This window comes from Crocodylus siamensis, chromosome 11 (assembly GCF_052110815.1).
Source record: "Crocodylus siamensis isolate JL-2025a chromosome 11, ASM5211081v1, whole genome shotgun sequence".
Classification (NCBI taxonomy): Eukaryota; Metazoa; Chordata; order Crocodylia; family Crocodylidae; genus Crocodylus; species Crocodylus siamensis.
Genome location: NC_143405.1, coordinates 24,009,851 through 24,033,468, shown reverse-complemented (window position 1 = coordinate 24,033,468; position 23,618 = coordinate 24,009,851). Strand labels below are relative to the sequence as shown.

Genomic DNA, 23,618 nt, shown 5'->3' with positions numbered 1-23,618 from the left:
GAATGTTATTGAGCTATCTTGTATTAGATTAAAAGACTGCAAGTGTTGTGATCAGACACTCATAAATGCTACGCACACATGAAGACAGCTCATGTTGGACGTGCAGTCTCGACTTTGGCATTTCCTGACCTTTCACTTCTTAATTGTGCATCCATGATAATGTCTTAAAGACATTTTTCTGTGATGTTTCCTAGTGTGTATCTATTTATTTTAAAAAGAAAGACACTCTACAATCCAGAACAATCTACACAGGCCATATGTTTTAAAGCCTTGATACAGTATGAATTACTTTTTAAAGACAGAGAATGTCTCCTGCACAGCAACTATTATTATCACTGTAGTGCCTACAAGTCCTAGTCATGAATGGGGATCTGACTGTGCTAAGTGTGGCGCAAGTACCCTGTGACAAAGAGCTTACAATCAAAGCATAAGACAAAAGACAACAGTTGAATGCAGACAGTAACAGGAGTCTATGAAAAATATTGGCCGGTGTGATTGGGCAGTAGTTTTAGCACACTGACAACCTAACCACTGTTTAGTGTTCTGTAGGCATCATGGCAAAAGGGAGTTTTAATGATCTAAAGAACGGAGATGTGATTTTGGGGCTGTTTACAGGAAGCTCCTTCCATTCCATGGTCAAGATGAGAGAAAGTATGAAAGTGCTCATTTGAAAATTCAACATAGGATGGTGGGGGCAGGCAACAGGGGCTGACAGGAGGTGGGAGTCAGCATCCTGATCTTGAACCAGAAGTGATGGGTAGGGTGAGATTAGGCCATAAAAGGATTTGAATGCAAAAAACTCACTTATGCTTAATGAGCTGAAGAAGAGGGAGCTTGCAGTAGGATTCAGAAAGAGGGTAATGCAGCCTACCTCCCCTGTCATGACTGGGTAGAACCCTGTGGCCAGGGCTCCAATGAGATGAGACCATATTTGGGGAACCCATGGGCTGGATGGTAGCAGAATGCTATGGCCCATATACCTGAAAATGTCCACTGAAAAGAGCCCTTTGAAGGAGAGGCCCAGCTGGAGAAGAGGTTTTTGCTTTAGTACAGCTCTTGCCTCAATCCACACAGGTGCAGTACACAGCTAAGGCAGTTCCACATACCACATGGGGCTTCCCTCTGCTGTTCCCTTAGCACACTTACTGGAAGAACTCAGGTAAAGTGCATAGTGTGATTTTCAGAGACAACATGGTTACACCAGAACTGATCATCACTGGGCAATGCACAAGGCAACTGCATTTACTTTGGTAAATGTATTTACTTGCACACTGCACACACCTGTACCCCAAAAACTAGCCATCTAGAACTGGGGTGCACATGTTGAGCAAAGATGATTTCTGTGCTGGAATGGAGGCATGCTGGTGTTATAATGGCTTCTGGCAGCTGTGCTGCTTTCTCTCCCCTTCTGGTTCACATGAAGGAAGGGCAGTGTCTGCTTCCCAGGTCACTGACTGTCCTTGCAAACTCTGCAGTTCAGACTTTAACCTGACATAACCACTGCCAAGTTGACAGCAGCTTTTGGCTGAACTGAGCAAGCAAAAGTTGATGCTAATTTGGCAGTGGTTGTGACAGGGTTAAACATGAGCTGTGGAGTTTGCAAGGGCCGAGTGAGCAATACTGATGATGAGCAAACTTTGCTGCCTGCTCCATCCTGCCTTCCCAGAACATGGGGCTTGTCTTATCTGTGGGGGATGTAGTCTGTGAGAAAGCACGCATTTTATAACTGGGAAGAGGCATGTTTTCTCTAACTGGGAAGCGGGTTATTTCTATAACCAGAAAGAAGGGGATTCTCCATTTCTCATTCTTAAAATCAGCAGAATGACTTTTGCTCAAACCAAGAAGCTAGAATGGACACAAGTGGGCAACCTGAACTAGGGGTGTTACCCTAATACATCAAAGCTGTACATGGGTCATAGTTCTCATAAAGACACCAACTAAGCTCTTTAAGGCAGAATCCCATGTTTATGGGCAATGCCCTGTAAAACAGAGACCCCGTCAAACTGAGGCTCATGAGTGACTGTGCAGTGTGGATTACCAACTGAACAGCCTGTAATAGTAATGAATTAGATCTCAGTAAGGCAGTTGTCTCATCCCATTTTACATACAGACAGCTGAATCACAAAGAGGTGAAAGCCAATTTTTATAAATCCACGGGCCTATGTTTCAATCCCCATCCCCCTGCCCTGTGTTTTTTCTATATTTGTACAGCATTATGCACAAAGGAGCTTCAATACATACTGGATCCTTTGAGCGGAGCATCATGTCAGTATTTACTGGGAATGTATATAAGCATTGAAATATTTGTTCAGGCTCCAAAATGACAGTGGCCTGATTCTCTGAAGTGCCAGGTTTGGTGAGTGCCCTGTACTTCTGGACATCAGTTCACTTTAGTTGGGCATCTGTAGTTGAGCAGCTATAAGTCAGACAGCCATGCCTGAAAATCAGGCCTGCAAGACTCACCTGAAGCTATCTGTGAGTTGGAAGAAGAGGCTTCCTGATTTCTAGCCCTGTGCTTTAGCCAGAAGATACTTCTCTGCTTCCTCAGTGGGTCTCCAGCCACCCATCTGGAATGTGAGTGTCTGGCTGCATTTTCCTACTGAAATTTTAAGCCTGAAGTTAGCCCTCCCCTCCCCCAAGCCAGTTGCATACTGCTTACCTGTAATTAGTGCTTTTGATGGGGGCCCAGGTATAGGTCCTGAATACTTCATCAATGTATCTCTAGAATTCCAAAGAAGACAAGAGTCAGGACTCAGGAGGAGATTCTGAAAGGACACCCGGGCTGCTTGTGGCTCCACAGACAGGAGAGCATCAGGACCCCAATGCCAGAGTTCAGACTCTGGACTCTGAGTGAAATAGGCATTGCTGACAGGGGAGTGCCAGAGCCCCAGTGGCAGACCTGCTGCTTGTTCCAGGCTCTGAGTGCTTTGGGAAACACTGAGCTGTGGCTGTTTTCCTGAAATCATGTTGATTTAACCCCTGGATAACAGCAGCCCCTTGTCCTTCACCCCTAATCCACATCCTTCTCTACCTCCTCATGGATTGTAGTCAGTCATTACCTCATCCAGGGATTTGATTAGGGTTTTGATGAATCTTTGCCCCTCATTTCCATCAATCATACTTCTCCGGATCTAGGGAACAGGAAGGGAGGAATCTGAGCCTTGACATACAACACCATTCTATGCTTTGAGAAACTGAGCCAAGTGCACATAGCATATGCCCTGACTGGGTAATTCACAGCTAACCCTGGGTTACAGACCCTTTCAGTGCCCAGTATGTCCTGGCTAAGTGCTCTATGCATACAGTGGGAGGTGGTGCCAAATATGCCCAGTCAGAAAAGCAATAGAGAGGGCAGAAGAGACAACTGGGCACACGATAGGCCTGGGGAGATGCTGTGGGATCTAAGGACAAAAGGTTGGGTGCTTATGGGCTGTGTGCCCGGGGTAAGAATGGCCCTGAGGTGAAGAGAGGAAAAGAAACAATTTATAGTATGCAAAATTGTTGTCAGCACCGAGGCCTGACTTCACCTTTCTGCATGGGACTGAGGGCAGACTTCCTGTTCTGCTGGGTACTGAAAGCCCAACCCACAGGCCTGATCCCCCACTTCCTACACAGGTGTCAGCAGAGCAGTTAAGGACTGTACTTCTCTTCCATCTGTAAAGGTGCCTACCAAGGCACAGCAGGGCAATACTAACAGAGGCAACCTACATGAAGTGTGCCCTGCTGCTGCCCCTGCTGTGCTTGTCTTGGACAAAGACAGCTCCATCTCCACAGGCCCCTTCACCAATACTAAACCTCTAAGAGTCAGCCTTTAAGGCTGCTTTTGCCTATGAAACATCAATTGCTGGTCTGGGTGCATCAAGGAGCCCCTTCCCCTAGAGGCATAGCTCACCTCCTCCTTGTACTCATCCTCCAGCTCAGCATCCAGGAAATCCAGTGTTACCGGTTCTCGGAAATTGATAATCTTAAAGAAGAGATGAAGGGAGGAAGAGGCTAGTGAGAATCCAAGGTTCTTGGACATAAATTACCTCAGCCAGGTCCTGGTGGCAGAGTTCAGCCAAACCCACCCAAACTTTCCTGCAAGTAGAGGCCTGAGGTTGTCCATTCATCACAGAGTAGTGTCTGCCCCTGTAAGGCAACTGAATTGGTCAGTGAGTGCCCTGGAGGCACTGTGGGTATTGGCCTGGACGGCAGCAGCTTACAAGAGGCTTTTGCCAGTAAAAACTGTGGCTGTTTGCCTTCCCCAGCACCTTTAGTATCACGCCCCATGGGGCTATGTAGACATTAATGTATCAGTGCTCCCCACAGTTGGGAGGAGCAGGGGGGCTTGTTCTCACCTAACTTTTACAGAGGGGGAGACAGCAGCTGGGAGCCTTTTAACAGCTTTTTTCCTCCTGATAGTAACACAGATTAGATCAATGCCAGCAGTGAGTGCTGAGAGTGGAAACACAGGTCTGGTCCTGCTTGCCTTTTTAGGGGATTCCAACTCATGAGGGCTGCACAAACGGGGGACAGGGGCTGGAGGCAGTGAGGGCTTCACAGGGGCTCCCAGGGCCAGAGTTTTGCCTGCAGGTCCTTTATTGCTGACAATGCACAAGATGGAAAAAGCCAACCTTGACTCTGGTGTCAGGACAAGTGTACCAAGCTTGCAGATCAAAGGTAAAGGCTTTCTCTGTAACTAGGGAATACTGGTCACTGAAATCCTGGAGAAACTTTTAAGCATGAAGGCCTTCCGTGCAGTTCTGGTTCAGAAGAGCTCTGACTACAAGCTGGTTCTTGAAGGGCTGACAGCAAGCGGACCAGGGCACAATCTTGTTTGCTGGTCAGCGCTTCTTTCCAAGCCAGACAAAAACTGACCAATGCTAACCAAGAGGATTCATGGTGTGAACTATCTGTCACCCCAGCGCCCAGGTCAGCAAGGTCTCAATGCTGGGGGCTGAACTGAGAAGGTCACGATGCATCTGTTTCAAGAGCAAGCTACTTGTAGCAAAAGCTGTGTGCCTGTCATCTCCGTGATCCTGTATCCAGTTCCAGAAACAGGCCCTGAGGAAAGGAGGGTCAGGATACAGGGCAGGGGACGTGCACCCACTGGGATGCTGAGTTATTCCTACAGACAAAAATGGCTTGGTTAGAAATAGTGCGTGGGTGGGAGGAACATGGGGCAGTAACACCACACTGCCACACAGCAACTCTGTGAGCAAGTGAGCGGCAGAGGCATGTCCCAGGAGGGCCAGCACAAGTGGCCTGGCTATGACACTGGCACAAGGCAATCTCTTTCAGGAACCGAGTGTGGGTTGAGAGATTTTCTCCCTGATCTGGCCTCATTAGATCCTATGGAGTTTAGCCCAGAACTGTTTGCCGGCTGCAGTGTGACAGGGCACAGGGAAGGGGTCCTGCAGGTGAAGTGAAAAAGAAGAACTGGAGACTTTCAGCTCCAGTTAGGCCCTTGGGCAACCTGGGAACTCGTGTACACACTTTAAGGAGAGAAGAATCAGAGGAAGCAGCTCTGGAACCTGAGCCCCCTCACAACAAAGCCATGGGTCTGAGGCTCTTCTGGCAAAAGGAGTTCGCTTGGGTGACAACTTTCTGAGTTTGTCCAGGCACACCAAGGATTCCTGCCAGGCCTCCGTGGCACCACACACACGCATGCACCCATCCCATGAAATAGCCAGCTGCCCTGTAGATGGCACTAGGTTGGGCATGAGGGCAGGTACCATATTTCTCTGAGTGTTTGTGCAGCCAGAGAGATCCAGACATAACAAAATAGACTTCCACCGGGGCAAAATCTTTTCCTTTCAGCACTATATTTATGATACCTGGCTCCACCTCAAAATATTCCCTACAGTTCAGGGGCATTCACTAACACCTGGGGTGGTGGTCCTGGCCCCTTCTAGACCCAGGAGCTTTGGGTCCAGATCTAGTCTTCCCCAAACACATGATAATGCCATTTCCACCCTGCATTTTGGTCCATCTCTGAAAATGGGAGAATCCTGCAGCTTGCCAGACCCAAGCCAAACACCCTGGTGAGACCAAACACCCCAGTCTGTTGCTCACTGTGTTGAGCAGGGACAGGAAGACACAACTCAAACCAAATGGCACATGAGAGCAAAGGGGCTGAATGCACCTTACAGCCCTGCTGAGTGGAATGGGACAGAAGTGAGTGAATAAATTCCACCATGCCGCTTGTCCATCTCTGCCACTTATCAGCTGCCTATTAATAACACTGATGAACTGAGCGAGACGTTTCTGCCAATGGAACATATTTCACCTTGATCACTGCCATTTCTCAGAGCCTAATTCCTGGCTTGCCTCTTAATGATGAATCTCTCCGATTAGTTCCAAAGCGGGGAGCCTGTTTCCCCCGCCCCACCCTATGGTGACTGTGGCAACTCCCAGAGATAAATGATCCCACTCACATCTTCTGGCTTAATATCCCCACGAAGTCATATTTCATAAAGGGGTTTGGCTAATGCCTCTGCGTTCCTGTCAGTAGGGGACCAGGGACACATACATCACAGCCCAGAGATGAGGCAATTAACGTCCGGCATGTGACAGACTCAGCGCTGAATGCTAGCAGTGGGTTTAGGAGTGAGGAATAATTAACTGGGGAGTAAATTCATTCTAGCTTGGCTGGAGAGCATGTCCCCTGGATCAGCCTTTATCTCCATGTTTGAATGGCAGAGCTGTGCAGATGCAATCATGAGGAGTGTGGGAATGCATAGGCAGAGGGGAAAGGCAGAGAAGTGAGGGAAAACATACTGGTACCATCCTAGCTTTTGCAGACAGGAACACCCTCATGCTCACATATGCCCTGGGGGGCACATGCACTCACTGCCATCAACAGATTGTAATCTAGCTGCCTAGCTCCTGAGTACAGTATCTAGAAGGTGGCACCAGCAGAGCACAGGAAGCCATTGCCACTCACCTGCTTTGCCCAACCTCCCTGGCTAACCAGGGCAATCTACCTGCCAGGGTGGGGGCACTGGAAATCCAAATTCCTGGTTTGCTCAGATACTGACCTGCCACAGGACTCAAGTAGGTCTCTTCATGACACTGGGGCCTGCAGTGCAGTGCAGGCCAGGCAACTGAGAACCATTGTGATGCCCCCTTAAGACTGCCTCATTCCTGCCAGGCTCTCTCTCTCTCTCTCCTGTCTCTCAAGGTCCCGTCTTGCTTTCTCGCCTACCACTTCTTGATGGAAACTTAATGAAAGGGAGGCTTCCCTCAGAGAATGACAAGTCTAAGGTGCTCCCCCTTCCTCAACAGTTGACCTTTAAGCCCTCAAGGCAAGCAGTCTGAAATTGTGACTTCCAACTGCCACCATAGTCATGCCCATGCCTCAAAGATGTCCCAAATCCAGCGGGACACTTGTCCCCAAAGCCACTGGGCCACTTTGGGCCTTTACTCCCTTGTTGGAGCTCTGGCCTTACTGACTTCCACCTCTCTACTCTAACTAGCAAGACTGGCTTCTGGGCTCCAACTCCTTGTTTCACCCTCCGGGGCCTTTAGCTTAGCTCTTCTCAGACTCTGGGCCCTCTGGCCCCAAGCTCTGCCCCTCCTCAGGCTCTGGGCCTCCCTGGCCCATGTCTGTGCCTTGAACTTGACCACCAGGAGGGCTCAAGGCAATCATGTGCCACTCAGGCACTAATGGGACCTGCAAGCTACTCATTTCTAGTCTCACCCAAAATACTGGCTGCCTACTACACTTCTTCCAGACCCTGAACCAGGTCCCTCCAGAAGCTCCCAAAGCTCCCTGCCAGGCAGTCACCAGTAGCACCCATCTCATAGCAAGGGCTCCTTACCCTGCTGCTACCCAGGTCTAACTCCTGCTCTAACTCTAGTTCTGGCTTATATACTACTAAAGCCCTGCCCCTTTCTGGTCATATGCCTCCCCTGTCAGCTGACTTGACCACAAGGCTTTCCTTAACCCCCACTCTGCTGCCTGGCTGTGCTACAAACACCCTGTTTTTAAAGGGGCCAGGCCACTTTCCAGTAACAGGGCAAGGGATCCCTGTTACACCAAGGGATCCCAGAGGAACTATGCTCATGGGAAGCTGGATTTACTGTGGCTGTACTTGAACTACATGAGACCCCGTGGGCAAGCTTGGGTGGGGCACAAGGAGTGTCAACTGTGAGTATAAATACCTTTGATCACAATTTTATTGGGGATCCCCACTGTTTGATGAAACAGGTTAGACTACCTATCCAATGGGACGGCTGGAAAATGACTGTTGGGACTGGGATGGTTATCCCAGGCACAGCCCTTCACTGAGTGGCTGGCCTGGCCAGGATTGCTGAGTATTTCACATGTTCCCCATCCCAACTTGTCTTCTCCCATGACCCCTCTCCTGTGTCCATCCCACTAGCTCTAAAAGCCGTGAACCAGATTCTCAGCTGGTGGGAACTGGAGTCTGTTCCATGCCTGGCTGGCAACGGTGGGAAGAAAATCCCCTGCTCCTACCTGGGGTTGCAGGTTGGGGTGCAGCAGGACATATCCATTCAAGTCGATGGCAAAGACATAGCCGTTTGCCCCTAACTGTAAGGAAACAAAGAGAGGAGTTACAGCGTGGAAGGAAAAACATTGCAGAGCTCAGAAAAGAGAGGCCATGGCTTCTATAGTCACAGCCCCAGGGCAATGCCCTGTGTGGCTGATCCAAGCCCAGCCCTCACCTCTTCTGGGTCTATTACTAATAGATGGAGAATTTTTCCCCACCACCACCAGCATCACCCCAGTCTGTTCCTCACTCTTCCAGGGCTGACCCCATCCACTTTTACTTGGTAGATAAGAAAATCCAGCTCTGATTCTTATTCCACAAAGGGTTGGCACCCAGAGATCCTTTTCAGGGCCACAAAACCCCAGTCCTGGGTCTTCCCCCTGGTTGAAGGAATCTGCCTTCTCCCTTACAACAGGCTTGTCAGATAACACTTTCTGTCTGGGGGAGTCAGGGTGAAATCCCAGGCTGGACTGATGGACCTGACATGGGGGCTAGGACAGCCCCATTATCCTGCCACCCTGGGAAGGATCCATGCCCATCTGACTGGAGTAGCCTTCCCAACTTGCCCTGCTGAGTGCTTGAGAGTTTGGTGCACATATGTCCAGGCACTACTGACTTTCTAACTTGTTATAAACAATCCTGCCTCACAGTAGTGAGAGGATGTTTGCAGTTGTAGAGAATAATGAACAGTCAGAGATTGGTGTGCACTCTCTGTTTTACTCTCTCTCTCTCCTCCCCACCCCCCAGACAAAGCTACTGGGCCCCAGCTAGAGATCTGGTTTGCAGTCTTCAGAAGGCACCCTGCTTTCCTACAACACAAGCTGCCTGAAACCATTCTTCCTAGCATCTTTCCAGCAGTCAGGATGTGGTTCAAGTGATGCAAAAAGGCACAAGGGAGCCTGGGAGAGCTTCATGTTCAGCTGTTTTTGTGGCTCACATTTCCCTTCCATCAACATCAAGGGAAAGGAAAGAAATGACTGTTTCTCCTCTCTCCCTCTTGTTGCCACTTGTGCCGGTTCACAGGGGATGGCCTGACAGCATGGTTTCTAAGGGACTTCTCTTAACAGGGCTGGCTTTCCCACGCACGTTGTAACGTGGCGTCAGCTTCTTGATGTCATTCAGAGCCACATCAATTCCCATCACGCCCAGAATAAGCTGGTTCTGGAAAGAGAGAAACAAAGGCAGGAAGGCATTATGGGCAGGACTGAGGTTTGAGCTCAGGGCGCCCAGCCTGGGCTTAGCCTGAAATGTGAGTGTTATAGGTGCCATGCCAGTCCCCTGAAGTGTGCAGAAGAGTCCCTCATGGTCAGACACATGCTCTCCTCCCTGCCAGCCTCCTTCTCTTCTGCACACTAGTGCTCTGGATTCAGAGGCAGTTCAGTGGATCAGCCAAATGAGCCTGCTTGGTTTCCACAGATACTTTTGCTCAGATCTCAGAGCCTAAGGACCCAGCCCCCAAAGGACTGTGGGAAACAACTTCCAAGGCTGAGACAGCAATAGCACCTTAGGAAAACCACAGATGTGGTTTCAAGTCTCAGAGCCAAGGGAGGGACAGAGGACAGGCTGGATCTTAGGGGCCTGGGACTTCTGTGGTTCAGTGAGGAAAGCAAGACATGCTCAATTCCAAATGCTAACATCTTTTCATCCCAGAAATGTAGTTTATTTCCTCTTTCTCATCATTTCCCCCCAGAAAACACTCCCTTCATCTTCCATCTCAAGGCACCTTTATTCAGAAGGGTCTCATAGTGTTTTATGGCTTCAGTAGATTATTCAGCGTGAACACCTGCCCCACAACTCTAATATGCAGCCAGCTCTGGGGTAGAACTTAGCAGCTCTTACTCATGTACAGCAACACTAAGGACAGGAGTGGAAAAAGACTGTATTTAAACTGCAAGGGAAATTTTGTGTAGGCAGATTACATGTGTTGTGATGAAATATAGGCATAACGACCACAAATTTATGGAGAATGCCACAGCCTCTTAAACAAGAGATCAGCAAAGAGTGATGCTGTCCGTGACTTGGAGCCCATATATTAACTAAGAAGACAAGACAGGACACAACAGGAAGTCAAACTGACAGGGTCTCCTTAAGGAAGGGTGTTTAATGCCCTTGGAGAGATGCTGAAAATGAAACTCTTATTAGAGAAACCATTAGCTGAAGCCGGACTTGGTCTGTAAATCCTGCTTACTAGTTCATCAAGCCAGGTCACTTAATGAAGAGCAGAGTGCTCACTCAGGTTTTCATGGCTCACTTTGGCATTTACTTTCAAGCTGTTTATCAAAGAAGCCGCAGCACAAAACTACCAACCCCAGCACCGTCCTTGTGCTGGGACTTCACCCCAGAACAGTAGCTGAGCTATGCAAGCCCCACCACTTAATTCATGCCTGGTCTTTCCTTCGTACCTGGAAGAAGCACACAGGATGGCAGCCTTCTCAACCAAGGTGACAATTGCGATAATAAAAGGCAAACAGAATGTCCTATCTGTGGGTTTTCTGCCCCTTGTTCTAATTGTTCTCCAGAGGATCACCTGGGCCTTGGTGGGGAGGTGGCATTTTAGCTATTATGCTACACAAGGAATAATTGGACAAAAGCTAATGCAGCTGGCTCCCCGGGGTCAGAGCTGGACCAGGACCCCAACATCCAGACCCAGCCTTTGATTTGTGCTCATTATGGAGGTGGTCTGAGATATGAAGGCTGGATCCATGGATGAACTTCCCCAAGCCCTGGAGAGCAACATAGTGGGGAATGTATGATGACCACCCAGAGTTGCAATTTCATCCATTACAGAGACAGAAGCCAGACAGATTTTGGATCCAGACCTCATTTCCTCAAGCTGAGTTCCACCTTTTGGTTCCAGGCACATTTACAACTAGAACACACTCAATTCTTCCTCTGCCCTTGCTAGAAGTGCTGCTTTCCTGCGTTTCCTTTCACAACACCCTGATGCCTGCATCTGCTTTCTTCTTTGGTGCAGTACCATCATGGCAAACTACCAAACTGTCAGATGCTCTGCAAGGCAAGAGCCTGGCTTCCTGACACATATACTGCTGGTTGCTTGCCCCTCTGGGAAACAGCTCACTGGTTCCTTAGAACTGCACCCCCACTCCAAATGCAGGATCAGACCTCCACAGCAGCAGTGATCCATCCAGATATGGTGGGTAAGAAGAGAATGAGATAGCACAGAGGAAGGACCTGCAACACACACTTAAGTATGCTCTGGCCATTCCCAGCAAGTGGGGGAATGGAATTAGGCATCACTAGGGTTTGTCAGTCAATGCTAACTTACTCCTCTACTCACACTTCTGTGTTCCAACTGAGTGGCCCCTTGGCCTCTGCCTGAATTCACCCCCACAGGTCCCTTTTAGAGTCCTATGTCTCCCTTGGAGCCCTGTGAACTGTTGTCTCAGTTCTATTTATACTGTGGCAAATTTCCAGAAGCTAAGGGCTTTACACTTCTCATTGCATCCTGTAACATGGCTGCAGGGCAGGACTTGGATCCTCTTGTTCTGAATGGGGGTTTCTTTGCTTCATACCCCCTCAACTTGGAGGGGGCAAGGCTGGAGGTGGCTGGCCCCTGCATGTGTGCTGAGGGCAAGCAGGCAGAGTCCCACGTACTGGGAGAGGCAGGCTTCATTTTCCCTCCCTATCTTTTCCTGTGTCACCATGGTCCTTCTTCCAGTGGTTGTTCTTGCCCAGGCCACATTCTGCCCTTGGTTGCATGTGGTGACACGGCATTGCTGGGAATAGCTCAAGTATTATCTAAGTGAGCAAGGACGTGTGGATCAGTGATGCATGCCTCAGAGCCTGGTTACAAACTAGCTGGGACTCCTGCTTGCAGCCAAACCAGGCTGTCCCAACCCACTACTGCACAGATAGCTCCATTAAGTGCTGGCAGGTTGGCAAAGCAACATCTATTGCACAGCTTTCATTCTGTGATCCAGTACTGATCAGGGAAACAGCAGGTGCAGACAAGGAAGTCCAGAAGGGAGGGGGAAGGTAAATACTCATTTAGCAATCTCCAACATCTGCTCTTCTCATCTGCTCCAAAATCCTCATCTGCAAACAGGCCCCAAAGAGGATTATGAGCTACTGCATCCTTCTCTACACCCTTCCCTCCCACAAGCCCCACAGCCCCTCACTGCAAAGGGCTTTAAGCTTTCCCTCTCTACATCCATTCCTCCACAGCAGCTTTCCTTTACATGCATTTGGGTTCTCTACCCACTGGGGTGAACACAATGTCTTCTAGCTTCCCCAGCAGATCATCTTCATGTGGTTTAGAAGGGCAGAGCCAGCCCAGACTCCATTTACCAGCTCACATTTTTATCATTGCTTTTCTTCTTCAGTGCACCAGGGATTAAAAATTAAGCAAGTAGCAAGCTCTATGCCTGTATCAAAGAGAGGCTCCTTTGCTTTAAGGGCTCTTTTAAATTTTGTCTGGAAGCCACCCCTGCTCCCTACAGACCTTCACAAGAGAAAACCCCATGATAACAGTGACAAGAACTCAACCCATAGGGGCAAGTAATTGGGGAGGTGGGGAGTGGGGAAAGAATACTACCTCCTACTTGGAGCTACTTTGCAGCCACATGTGAAGATCAATATTTCACCCTCAGGCAGGCTGGCTGGCCACAATACTATAACCAGAGATGTTTTGGTACAGGGTAATAACTGTCACATTGCACCAATATTCTCCAGCTTCTGGTACAAAGCACCACAGCCTCAGCTGAACTGGTTAGCAGCATCAGGCACCCCTGCATATCCTCTCCCAGAACTCACCAAGCAGTGAGTAGATGGAGAAATCAAAGGAATCCCTCCACACATGACAACGCTATCCGCTTACCCAGCTGCTTTGATCTAAAGATCACAAAGTGTTTTATCAACAGTAATTAATTAAGCCTCTTATACTCCCCCTTCACAAGGTAAGAATACAAAGGGATCTTGCTATAAGCAAAGGATCCCCTCCAGGGAGGAATACAGCAGCTGTTCAGCAGAATACCATATCTAATTGGAACTGGTAAATTAGTGAGGTTGAATGGGAATCTGGCCAGAAGAACAAGGCAAACAGCATTCCATTTCCACAGAGTATGGTGGCATTTCTAAAGGGTTAAGACATGGGTACTACATCTCAGCCAAAAGTGGGTATATTAGACAGCAAACTCCAGCATGGAAAATGGGGATCTGCCATCCTGCTACTGACCCAGAAGTTACCTCTCAGGTCTGCTTAGCTTGGGAGAAAGGGTCGGAGTTTCAGTAACAAGGGATCAATGTTAAAACCTTCCCCAGAAAGACCCATTTCTCCCCACCTACTGAGGGACCAGCAGGGGTCAGAAAACTGACAGAGAACAAATAAGGATTTAATCCACCACATGAAGCACTGAAGCAATCACCTGTGAAAAGACAGCTTCTGTGAAAGCAAAACCAGGGAGAGGTTCCTTTTCCTTGGAAAACCACCCGGAGAAAGCAGTGCAAAAACCCAGTCTCTCCTAGGCACAATCAGCTGAGCTGCATGACTGCCCAGGCTGCTATAGCACTGTATGTGGGTTAGGCCCCCAGAAGAAAGTAAAGCAATGATCCCATTCTGCAGAGGGTAAGCTGAGGCACACAAGAGGGGAAGTGATCTACTCCACAAAGCAAAGCCAGTATGTAAATCCAGTTCTTATAAGCACCAGCCAAGCCCCCTAATCTCAAGGCCACACTTCTACCATAGAGGAGCAAAGCAAACACAAGGAAACAAGCTCTTGCTCACATTCCAGTGCATGTAGCACACAATATCTAGTCTTGCCAGGTGACAAATCTACTGGAGAAGTCATCTAGAACAGTGGTTTTCAAACTGGGATACGCATTCTAAAGCTGTGTTGTACATACTGAGCCCGGGGGTCTCTGCTCCTATCAGGAGTGTAATGGCTTCAGTGAAGTTCCTCCTGATTTACAGAGGTGTAAGGCAGTGTAGAATCAGGCCCTTGAAATGGGATGGAAGATGATGATGTTTTGTACCTTTCTGTTGCTGCTGCTGTCCTCTGTGAGGTTGAATACTGGCAGGGTGCCAGTCACCACCAAACCCAGCCCCTGGACAGAGACCAGAACAAAAGAAAATTAGATCTTCAAGCTGTCAGACATGCTGATCTCTCTCAGACACTTCACTGCCCTTCTCTCCTGTATTCCTGGACTAAGCTGGGTGTTTATCTTGTGCTGGGGCTGGGGCCAGCAGAATGGGGTTGGAGAGTCACAATATTGAGGTCTTAGGTCCTACTGGGCAGCTTCAGCCCTGCCACTGTAGCTTAGCTCAGGATGACTTCCCTAGCCACACCTCACGCTGGGACTTTGAGGCTGGATCTCAGTGGTAATGGCATTCTCTTTCCAATACCAACCCAGTGGCTATCAACTTCTTTGACATTTCAGCAGCCTGCCTGGATGGGTTATGGGGACTTTAAGGCCTGACAGCAGGTACACAGGCTCCCACAACCCTCCCAAAGGGATAGTCCATCTTCCTGACTGTGGGTGTTGAAAGGATTATTAAACTCACTACATTCCTCCTTACTGAAAAATTAAATTGAATGTGCATTAAGTAATTACAAAGCAAGCAGTATTGCTCTGCAAGCAAGCTTCACCAGCAGGGGCACTGTGGGAGAGACAGGCATCTTGGGATAGTGCTTAGCTCAGTTCTCCTTACCAGAGCATCTTGATAAACATTGGTCCATTGAACCTGCTTGGCCTTATTTCCTGCCAGGACCATGGGTCTCCCCAGCACATCCAGATACTCCTGCAGGACAAATAAGGAGAGATCAACTATGAGATGAAGGAATTCACAACTGCTGCCAGATAGCTGGGCGCACAGCTTGGGGAAGGAACAGGCACCCTCACATGGAGTCAGCGCTCCCTGGGAGAGGAGGCTCCTGTGTTTTACAACCCAATCTGCATAGCATTTCCTCAGTCAGGGGAAAGCCTGGGGCCCGGGCTCAGCAAAGATCACCTAACCTACTGCAGTGATCCTGCACCACCACCACACCTGCCCTGGACAGGAGTGGAGAGATATGTGGGGCTTTGTGCTCTAAATTTCTTAGCCATGGCATCACTCGTCATTCGTCTCAGGCTATGGGCTCTGCTCCAGTCAGAGACCACTGCTACCTGACTTCCTTGCAGCTGCCCTTCGTCCTGGCAGCCCTCGTTCACATTTGCTCCCAGTGTTCCCTCTGCAACCCTTTGCTCTTCTTGTTGAAAATGGCTGACAGCAGTAAAGGAGAGTCAGGAACCTGGGGCAGTAGGGACAGCAGTTCCTCCTGAATCCCAGTGCACATTCCCTTTCCTGACAAATGGCTCTTGTGCTACATCCCATGTTTGGACCCTCATAGACTGACAGCAGCACTGAGCGAACAACAGCCATTGATCTTGGGGAGCCCTAGTGATGCAGCCCAGCCATACAAACCTTTCAAGAGGAAGTAGCGGTATAGCACACCATGCCCTAGGGCTAGGCCCTCTCATCCAGGGCAACATTCACTCATGAAATCTGACAAATGTGATGTCTGTGACAGCCTTCTCCTCCCATGCCACTTCACAGATGGGGAAACTGAAGTGCAGAGAAGGAGGGGCTTGCTCAAGGTGTCACAGAAAGTCAAGGGCAGAGTGAGAGACAGGGCCCAGGTGCTTGGGGCCTCTACATGGCAAGATGCCAAGACAAACTACAAACTCTATTGTGCAGGGGCAGGCTCTGAAAAATGTCAGCTACTGTGTGAGTGAAAAGGGGGAGTCAGGCAACCTCCACTGTCTAAGCAAGGTGATTCTGTTGCCCTCTTTCAATAGTAGCTGGAAATCACACACTCTTCAAGTATTTGGAGCAATGCTATTATCTCCATTTTATGGGAGGGGAACTGAGGCACAGAGACCAAGTGCCTTGCCCAAGGTTACCCATGGAGCCTGTGGCACAGCAAGGCTTGAATCCAGGTCTCCAGCCTGAACCTGATCCCATGGACTATTCTTCCACTGGAAGCTCTGCCTATAACATTATGCACGCACACACATGCACGCATATGTGCACAGGGACAGCATTTCAAAGGGTCGAAGGCTGCCTACCCATGATAAAAATGAAGTAACTTTCTGATACAAATGTCAAAAAACAAAGCAATGCCAAGTTACAAGGCACCTATTAACCCTCCCTAATGCCCAGGCAGTGCCTCTGTATGGGCACTCAAAGCTCCACCATCACTGGAAGATTTTCCTTCTGCCCCCACTGAGTGAGTTGTGCATCCCATCCAGTGCCCCTCTCCCTCCTGGTAAGATACAAACTGTTTGCAACAATCCTAGCAATATCATCAGAACATTCACTGCTGATGTACATGCCAGGGCAAGGGCAGGTTAGTACCAGGAGGTTTGCAGCCCCACACAAAACCCCGGGAGGGTGCTGAGATTCCAGAGGGTGAGCTCTCAGCACTTTTGGATAACCAGACCTTCTTGAGGCATCTCAAGTCAGGCCTCCCAAAGCACTCGCCTTCTTTGGAAAACCTAGATCTGAGCATGGAAGCAGGCCCCTCGTCCTCTGGTTTCCCAGCTAGGCACCTTTATGTCACATACAGCATTTATCTTGAGAAAGATTTTAGCATGTTGGAGAGTACCAGGAGGGGGAGGGAAGTGAAGTGCTCATTGGGAGTAACATACCAAACCTGATACTCTCTATTCCTGCACCCACACTGCTTGCATCTCCTTATGTGACAGGGAGGGAGCTGGGGACCCAATGATGACTGTGGCTCAGCATTCTCAGGCAAGTTTGGTCACCTTTTGTCTTTTGTAAGTGTAGGACGTGCAAGCTCGCAGAGCTAAAATGGCCTGCCCACTTCAGTCAGAACAATTCCCGTCTAGCACCAAGTGTGCTCTGAGTGTCAGCGACTGCCTCAAAAAGGGGAAGTCCCACGCACAGGGAGGGAAATATAAATAACCGTGAGCAGTCTGCATCCACCTCAAAATGCAAATCAACATTAGCGCACCAAAAGACATCTGGTAAGCTACTGACTGGCCACAATTTGCTGCGTAGGTGGTGGCAAAAATAAGCTAGTGATTGGCCATAATTTGCTGCATAGGCGGAACCAAAACAGCCTAATAAATACCTGTGAGCGCAAGCCTTATTCGGAGGAGTCTCACTCGTCAGAAACCAAGCGCTTCGAAAAGGAACGGGGCCTGATCAACCCAAGTTCGCCTCCCCTTGAGCTAACGCACCGAGCCGAGCCGTTTTGTGTCCGACTGCAGCGGCACCCGTACTAGAATGTCTCTCGTCTTGTTATTATGGTATATTGTAAGTAGTTAACTCAATCCCATTTCATAATTTTGTTATATATCATAGTTAACAGTTAATTGTTTAAGCATTCATACATGTGTCAACATGTATCAACTATAACCAAGTAATCTAGTCAATAAAAATACGTTAAGTTTAAGTTAATCGGCTAATTAGCAGAAGTAATATTAAAGAAACACCCTCCCCTAGCCAGGCCCATCCTAATGGACCCCCGCCCATTAGGCTATTCGTGAACAACATGGCGTCATGAACAGGATCTGGGTGCCCCTGGCTAGATGGCAGTCGGTCAGCCCTAACTGATGACGATTTGTGGAGTCACCTCACTTACCATCAAGCTGCAGATCTCTCAGACCCGTGCCTAGTCGCCATTGAGGGCCTTTGTAATCTTAAGGACGGCCAGAAGCAATGGTTGGCCCGTCTGGCGTCACCGTCGTGGGGATGCATCCTTAGATCCACACCAATGGCTTTATTCCGACCAGCGGAGGACAGACTTTCCCCTTCCCTTAAAGGAGTCCAGAAGCCCCTCGATACGGAGGCCTGCCCAAAATCAGCCCAAAAGGCCTGTTTAACCTTCTGCAAAAAGGCCGGGGTGACCTTACCACCCGACCGGGCAAACCCCCCGAGTCTATTGCCTCGCGGCCTAGCCCACCAACTTACCGCCCAGCTGGCAGATGACCTCTACACCTCCCGTACAGAGGGAAAGCTCACCACATCCTATGACCTGAAGAAGCTCCTCATACCCCTCCTCCAAAACTTTTTTCGCGTCACACAATGGCTGGAGGAGTCAGAGACGCTGGTCCGGACCCTGCTCCAGAAAGCCCTCGATGATTCCACCGACGTGCCCTCACCAAGCCAAGAGGCCTGGGACAAAAAAACCGAGTCCCCACCGCCGTATGCCTCAGAAACCTCTTCGGCACCCCCTCCACTCACGTCATCACCAGATATGCCGACTGCTGAGGCGCTCCCGGTCGAAGTCACCAAGTATACTATCAATCACCAAGGGAACACGACGGCTTCCACAGTCTGCCGTACCCGCACCCATGCCGAAGTGACCGAACTGAACGAGAGGACAAAAAGACAGCCAACTGAACCTATCATTGCTTGGATAGGCCACTTACTTTTTGAAGCAGGAGGGGAGACACCAGATAGCGAAGAAGCCAAAACGCTTTGCTGTACCATCATGTGGCATGGAGGGGCTGGATCAGCAGTGTTAGTCAACAACAACAACTACTGGCCCATCCCCTTACCAGCACTAGCCGTCATGTTAACTGGCACCAACCTCCAGGCATTTACCCAGCGCCCCAGCGGGTCCTTTATGGGAGCCGGCCTAATTAATATGGTTGCCGGCTTTTCATATGTCATGTGGGATGCCCGACAAAACCCCCGTGGCCTTACACCAGCACAACACGCGGACAGTTACCCACAAAGGTTCCTGCAAGGCCCCGCAACTGTACCCATCACGGCTATAGCTGTCCAAGCTGTCCATGCGGCGGGGGGGACAGACAATCTAAAAACGGCTGAAGGGAACAATGTCTCGACCCTTCTCAACCTACTACCCCAGTTACCCACTAACATCGCATCACCAGGTCTGAATAGAGGAAAAATTGCAACAGCTTCACCCCCGTACCCGTGTCCACGCGACCCGCTTTATCCCGGGCCAGGGTGGAAGCAACCACAACCAGCCCACTATCCCAAGAGTACCCCCCTAGAGCAGGTTGTGTTCGGATTCTTAATCAACCAAGGGGGCCTAACAAAAGCTGAAGCCCAAAAATTAACCTCAGAAGAACAGTTAATCTTAGCAAAAGCTAAGGGCTTCAAGTTCAACGAGAAGCGAAAAAACTAACACGGGCCACCTTCGGGGCGGCCGACCACGCATCAGACACTCGCCCCTTCATCCAACTACAGATTGCGGGGCATCCCTTTTCCTTCCTCCTAGATACCGGAGCTCAAATCAGCATTATCACGTTAGCCATGCCACACGACCCCACAAATCAGTCCATGTGGGTCCAAGGACTCAATGCAGAAAGAAAAGCAATAGTCGCCCATTTCACAGCCTACTACCAAGGCATCTCTTACTGGCTAAAAGCTCTCATCAGAAACCAATTCCTACTCGGAGTCACCTGCATTCACCGTATGGGACAGCAACACACCCTAGTCAACTTATTACCTGTTGCCCCCTCCCCTCAAGAAACCCACCAACCTTCAATAAAAAATCCCCAACCCTGGCCCTACCACCCTATCCCCACAAAACTAGAGAACATCCCGGCACTCCGGGACCTAGTAAACCGGCTCCAGGGAGAAGGAAAAATCCGTGAAATTAGCGAAAGCAAATACCTATCAGCCGGGTGGGAGATCCCGAAACCACACTCCAATGGCCACGATGTACGTCTAGTCATCGATTACCGAAGAGCCAACGCAGCAATTCACCCCACACAATACCCTCAAACCCGCACCATCACTGAAATACACCATGCCCTACGCAATAGCCAACACACCTGGGGAGCCACCATCGACCTCAAAGATATGTTTTACAGAGTTCCCATAACTGACCCGCACGGTACCCTCAATTTCTGCGCACAAGGCCGGATGTACCGATGGCTTGTATGTCTGCAGGGATATAGCAATTCACCTGCCATCTGTAGCTCACTACTCATGAGGCACATAGACGACTTCATAACTGAACACCACCCACAGCACAACATCATCAGTTTTGTGGACGATATTCTACTTGTCAGCGGTGAGGAACGAGCTGTCAGTAAAATGCTAACAGCTTTAGTACCCTACCTACAATTAAAAGGCTGGCAACCACATGCCACAAAAATGAGCCAAACCGCTTCGCAATCTTTAACCTTCCTAGGACTCACCTTCAGCCCCACCACCCTTGTGCCGACCCCATCTGACAGGCCCCCAGCCTTGGAAGCATGGAAATCCAACCCTCTGAGAAACCGGCGAGATATACAAAAGATCCTCGGGGAAGTTAATTACCACCATCATTTCCTTACACCAGAAGGCCTCAAACCCCTAGGGCGGCTACAATCCCTCCTCAGGGGTTGTAAGCCGTTTCACTGGGGATCCAGTGAGCAGCATGCCTTAAACCACCTCACCCATGCCCTCCAACGACCGCAACCCCTATCGAGGTTTGATCCCTCCCGACCGATCGCCATCTATACTACTCACACTATTGAGCACTTGTCCGCCTACGTCAAGCAAGATAACCTAGTCATCGACCACCTATTTTGGAAAATCAATGGACCCGAACACCGCTATGGACCTATTGCCCTTTCTCTCCTAACCGCTGAGCTAGCAGAAAGTTATGCCATCCACCATGGAACGCTTTATGGCCCAGGAATATCCATACTTCCAAAGCTCACCAACTCATCCCCACCTGATTTTCACGGGACTAGAAAGACCTGGCAATCACTTGTCCTACATACCTAATACACCTGGGCAACTTGGACCCTTAAGGATGTCCAACACCTCGCTGAATTTAGTTAACCATCATCCCCGTTTATTCCTGTCACAGCCATCCCGTGGATAGTAACGGATGGGCGTACAAAAAACTCCCCGAAATACAGGCATTATTGTTCCAAATGTGACGATTTTGTAATTACACACCTTACAGAACCAACATCAGCACAATGACTCAAATTTTTAGCCTTCCAACAAGGGCACGAGACATGCCATCACCGTACATGCAAAATATGAAACTATTATAATGGCTGTGGACTCGCACTTTATTTTCTTAGTAGTGACGGGCACTGCCCAACCCACCTCCTGGGCAGAGGAGTGGGCCAAACTTTTCACTGCAGTGCTAGCAAAAACACCTCGCATCTTATTAACTCATATGCCTTCTCACTGCCCCTTAACCAATCCCCTCCATGCCTGCTTGGATGTCATTCTCCAAGCAGCAGAGAACCCTAATACTAGCATAAAACCCCAAGTCGAAGTCAACTCTAGCCTCCCCTCTTCTGATGCCTTCATTGACTGGCTCCATGCAGAATGGGGCCACCTAAGTGCCTCGAAATTACATCGTTGTTTCAAGCAATCATGCCACTCTGACCCAGACATTCCAGCTGTACGGTGGCACCAAGCTGTCCAGCATTGCGTTACATGCCAGACAGAAAAGAAAACCTCAAAGCCCATTTATGACCACCACGTATATTCCCTCTCTTACTTTGAGCCGGGGAGCACCTGGCAAATTGACCTCATAGGGCCACTCCCCAGGGCAAAACTATTTCCAAAAGGACTAGTAATTTTTTACCTAGGTACTAGAATCCTAAGTTGTATTCCCCTACGCCAAACAACCGCCTTAGCGGTTGTCAAAGCTTTAGAAACTGCCTTCGCATGGTGGGACACCCCCAAACAAATTCAGTCCGACAATGGACTCCCGTTTACCTCTAAAGCACTAGATACGCTGTTTACCAAACATAACATCTCTTTCCACCCCCACCTCCAGTATCACCCCCAAAGCAACGGCATGGTCGAACGCCATATAAGAACGCTCAAGGAAGCTTTGCACACCCAAAACCCTAACCCTGATTTTAAAGGGTGGCATTCCCACCTCCCCAAAGTCCTAAAAAACCTAAATGCGTTAAAGCCACACTGGGTTGACCGTCCTGCCGACTCTGTGCCTCCTTGGACTCATTGGTATAATCCAAACGACTTAATTTGGGTCACCATACCTACTGCGGGTAAGGGAAAACCCTTACCTGGTGAAGTCAAATCGCCGGGAGTCTATCCAAATACCTACTGGGTTACCACCATACCCGACCCGAAACCAATCTTAACGCATCATAACTGGCTGAGTAAGCAAAGTTCCTAAACCTAAGGCCAAGTCACTTGAGCCGTCACTCTCTATTATTTTTTATAGGTAAGTGCTGCCGTCTGTACTACCGCCGACAGAGACCAAACTACGGAGCCCGGTGCCTGGCCGAACAACGATGCTTGGTCAAATAATTCGGTTATCACATTCCTATTCTTTTTAGGATGTCAAGCAGGCTGTAACAGCTCTTGCTGCATTGTCTGTACCTCCGCAGTATCCTCAGCAACGCAACTTAACCCCCATGTAACCCCCCAAGCTCTTACCGCCAATGCTTTCCTTAACGGCTTTTCTCCCCTTTATTCCTATGTAAATAACTCATTCAAATGTCTAACCCGACCCCCAACCCTTCACCACTTGCTCCTGAGTGTCGACCCCTCTCTAAACCTTAACTCCCATTTAGGAATTCTTCCCTGTTTTCAGTTTATGGGTACCAATCACCTAGGCTCTCTTCAAAACACTTTAGCATGTAATTTTACACTCTCTCCACATTCCGTTGTTTCCACCAACACCAACTATACCCGTCACAGAAACTGGCAACCCCAAAAATCAGCCTATGATGTAACCTGTAATATGTCTATTACCACATTTAAAGAACCCTGGGACCGCATCAATTGGTCTTTATCACTCCCCTCAAGCTTAAAAACCAACCTTTCCCTCCCTAATCAACTCCCCTTATTATCCCTTTTGTTACCCTTTTTTAAGTATGTTTATTCATCCTTTCACAACGGTGATGACACATACACCCCATGTGGGGGCTGAGGTGGCGACCTAACATTAAAACATCTCATAGGTGATGCTGACACCCTATACCCAAAAGACAACATCTTTAGAGACCCCCAACGGTATAACTGTCCAGACTCTGTTGGTTGGTTTAATTCCCTTTCTCTCCCGTCAGGCCTATTGTGGCTATGTGGGAAAACTGCATATACCCATCTCCCCCGCAATCCTCAAATTTATGTACTATTGGGTTCGTGTTTGTTTCTAACAACTCAGGAACTGTTTATTCAGCTCAACATACCCAATC

General features: G+C 49.1%; 1 protein-coding gene across 1 annotated transcript in view; it reads right to left on the bottom strand.

Moving 5' to 3' along the window:
- Positions 1 to 23,618, bottom strand: part of CACNA2D2 (calcium voltage-gated channel auxiliary subunit alpha2delta 2) — a 719,777-nt gene that overhangs the window by 45,494 nt on the left and 650,665 nt on the right. Inside the window, exons 15-21 of the mRNA XM_090021767.1 lie at positions 15,163 to 15,252; positions 14,487 to 14,558; positions 9,582 to 9,656; positions 8,462 to 8,536; positions 3,893 to 3,964; positions 3,060 to 3,131; positions 2,660 to 2,721 (exon numbers count right to left, since the gene is read on the bottom strand). Of these exons, the coding sequence (XP_089877893.1) occupies positions 2,660 to 2,721; positions 3,060 to 3,131; positions 3,893 to 3,964; positions 8,462 to 8,536; positions 9,582 to 9,656; positions 14,487 to 14,558; positions 15,163 to 15,252 (518 nt within the window). The remainder of the gene's footprint in view (positions 1 to 2,659; positions 2,722 to 3,059; positions 3,132 to 3,892; positions 3,965 to 8,461; positions 8,537 to 9,581; positions 9,657 to 14,486; positions 14,559 to 15,162; positions 15,253 to 23,618) is intronic.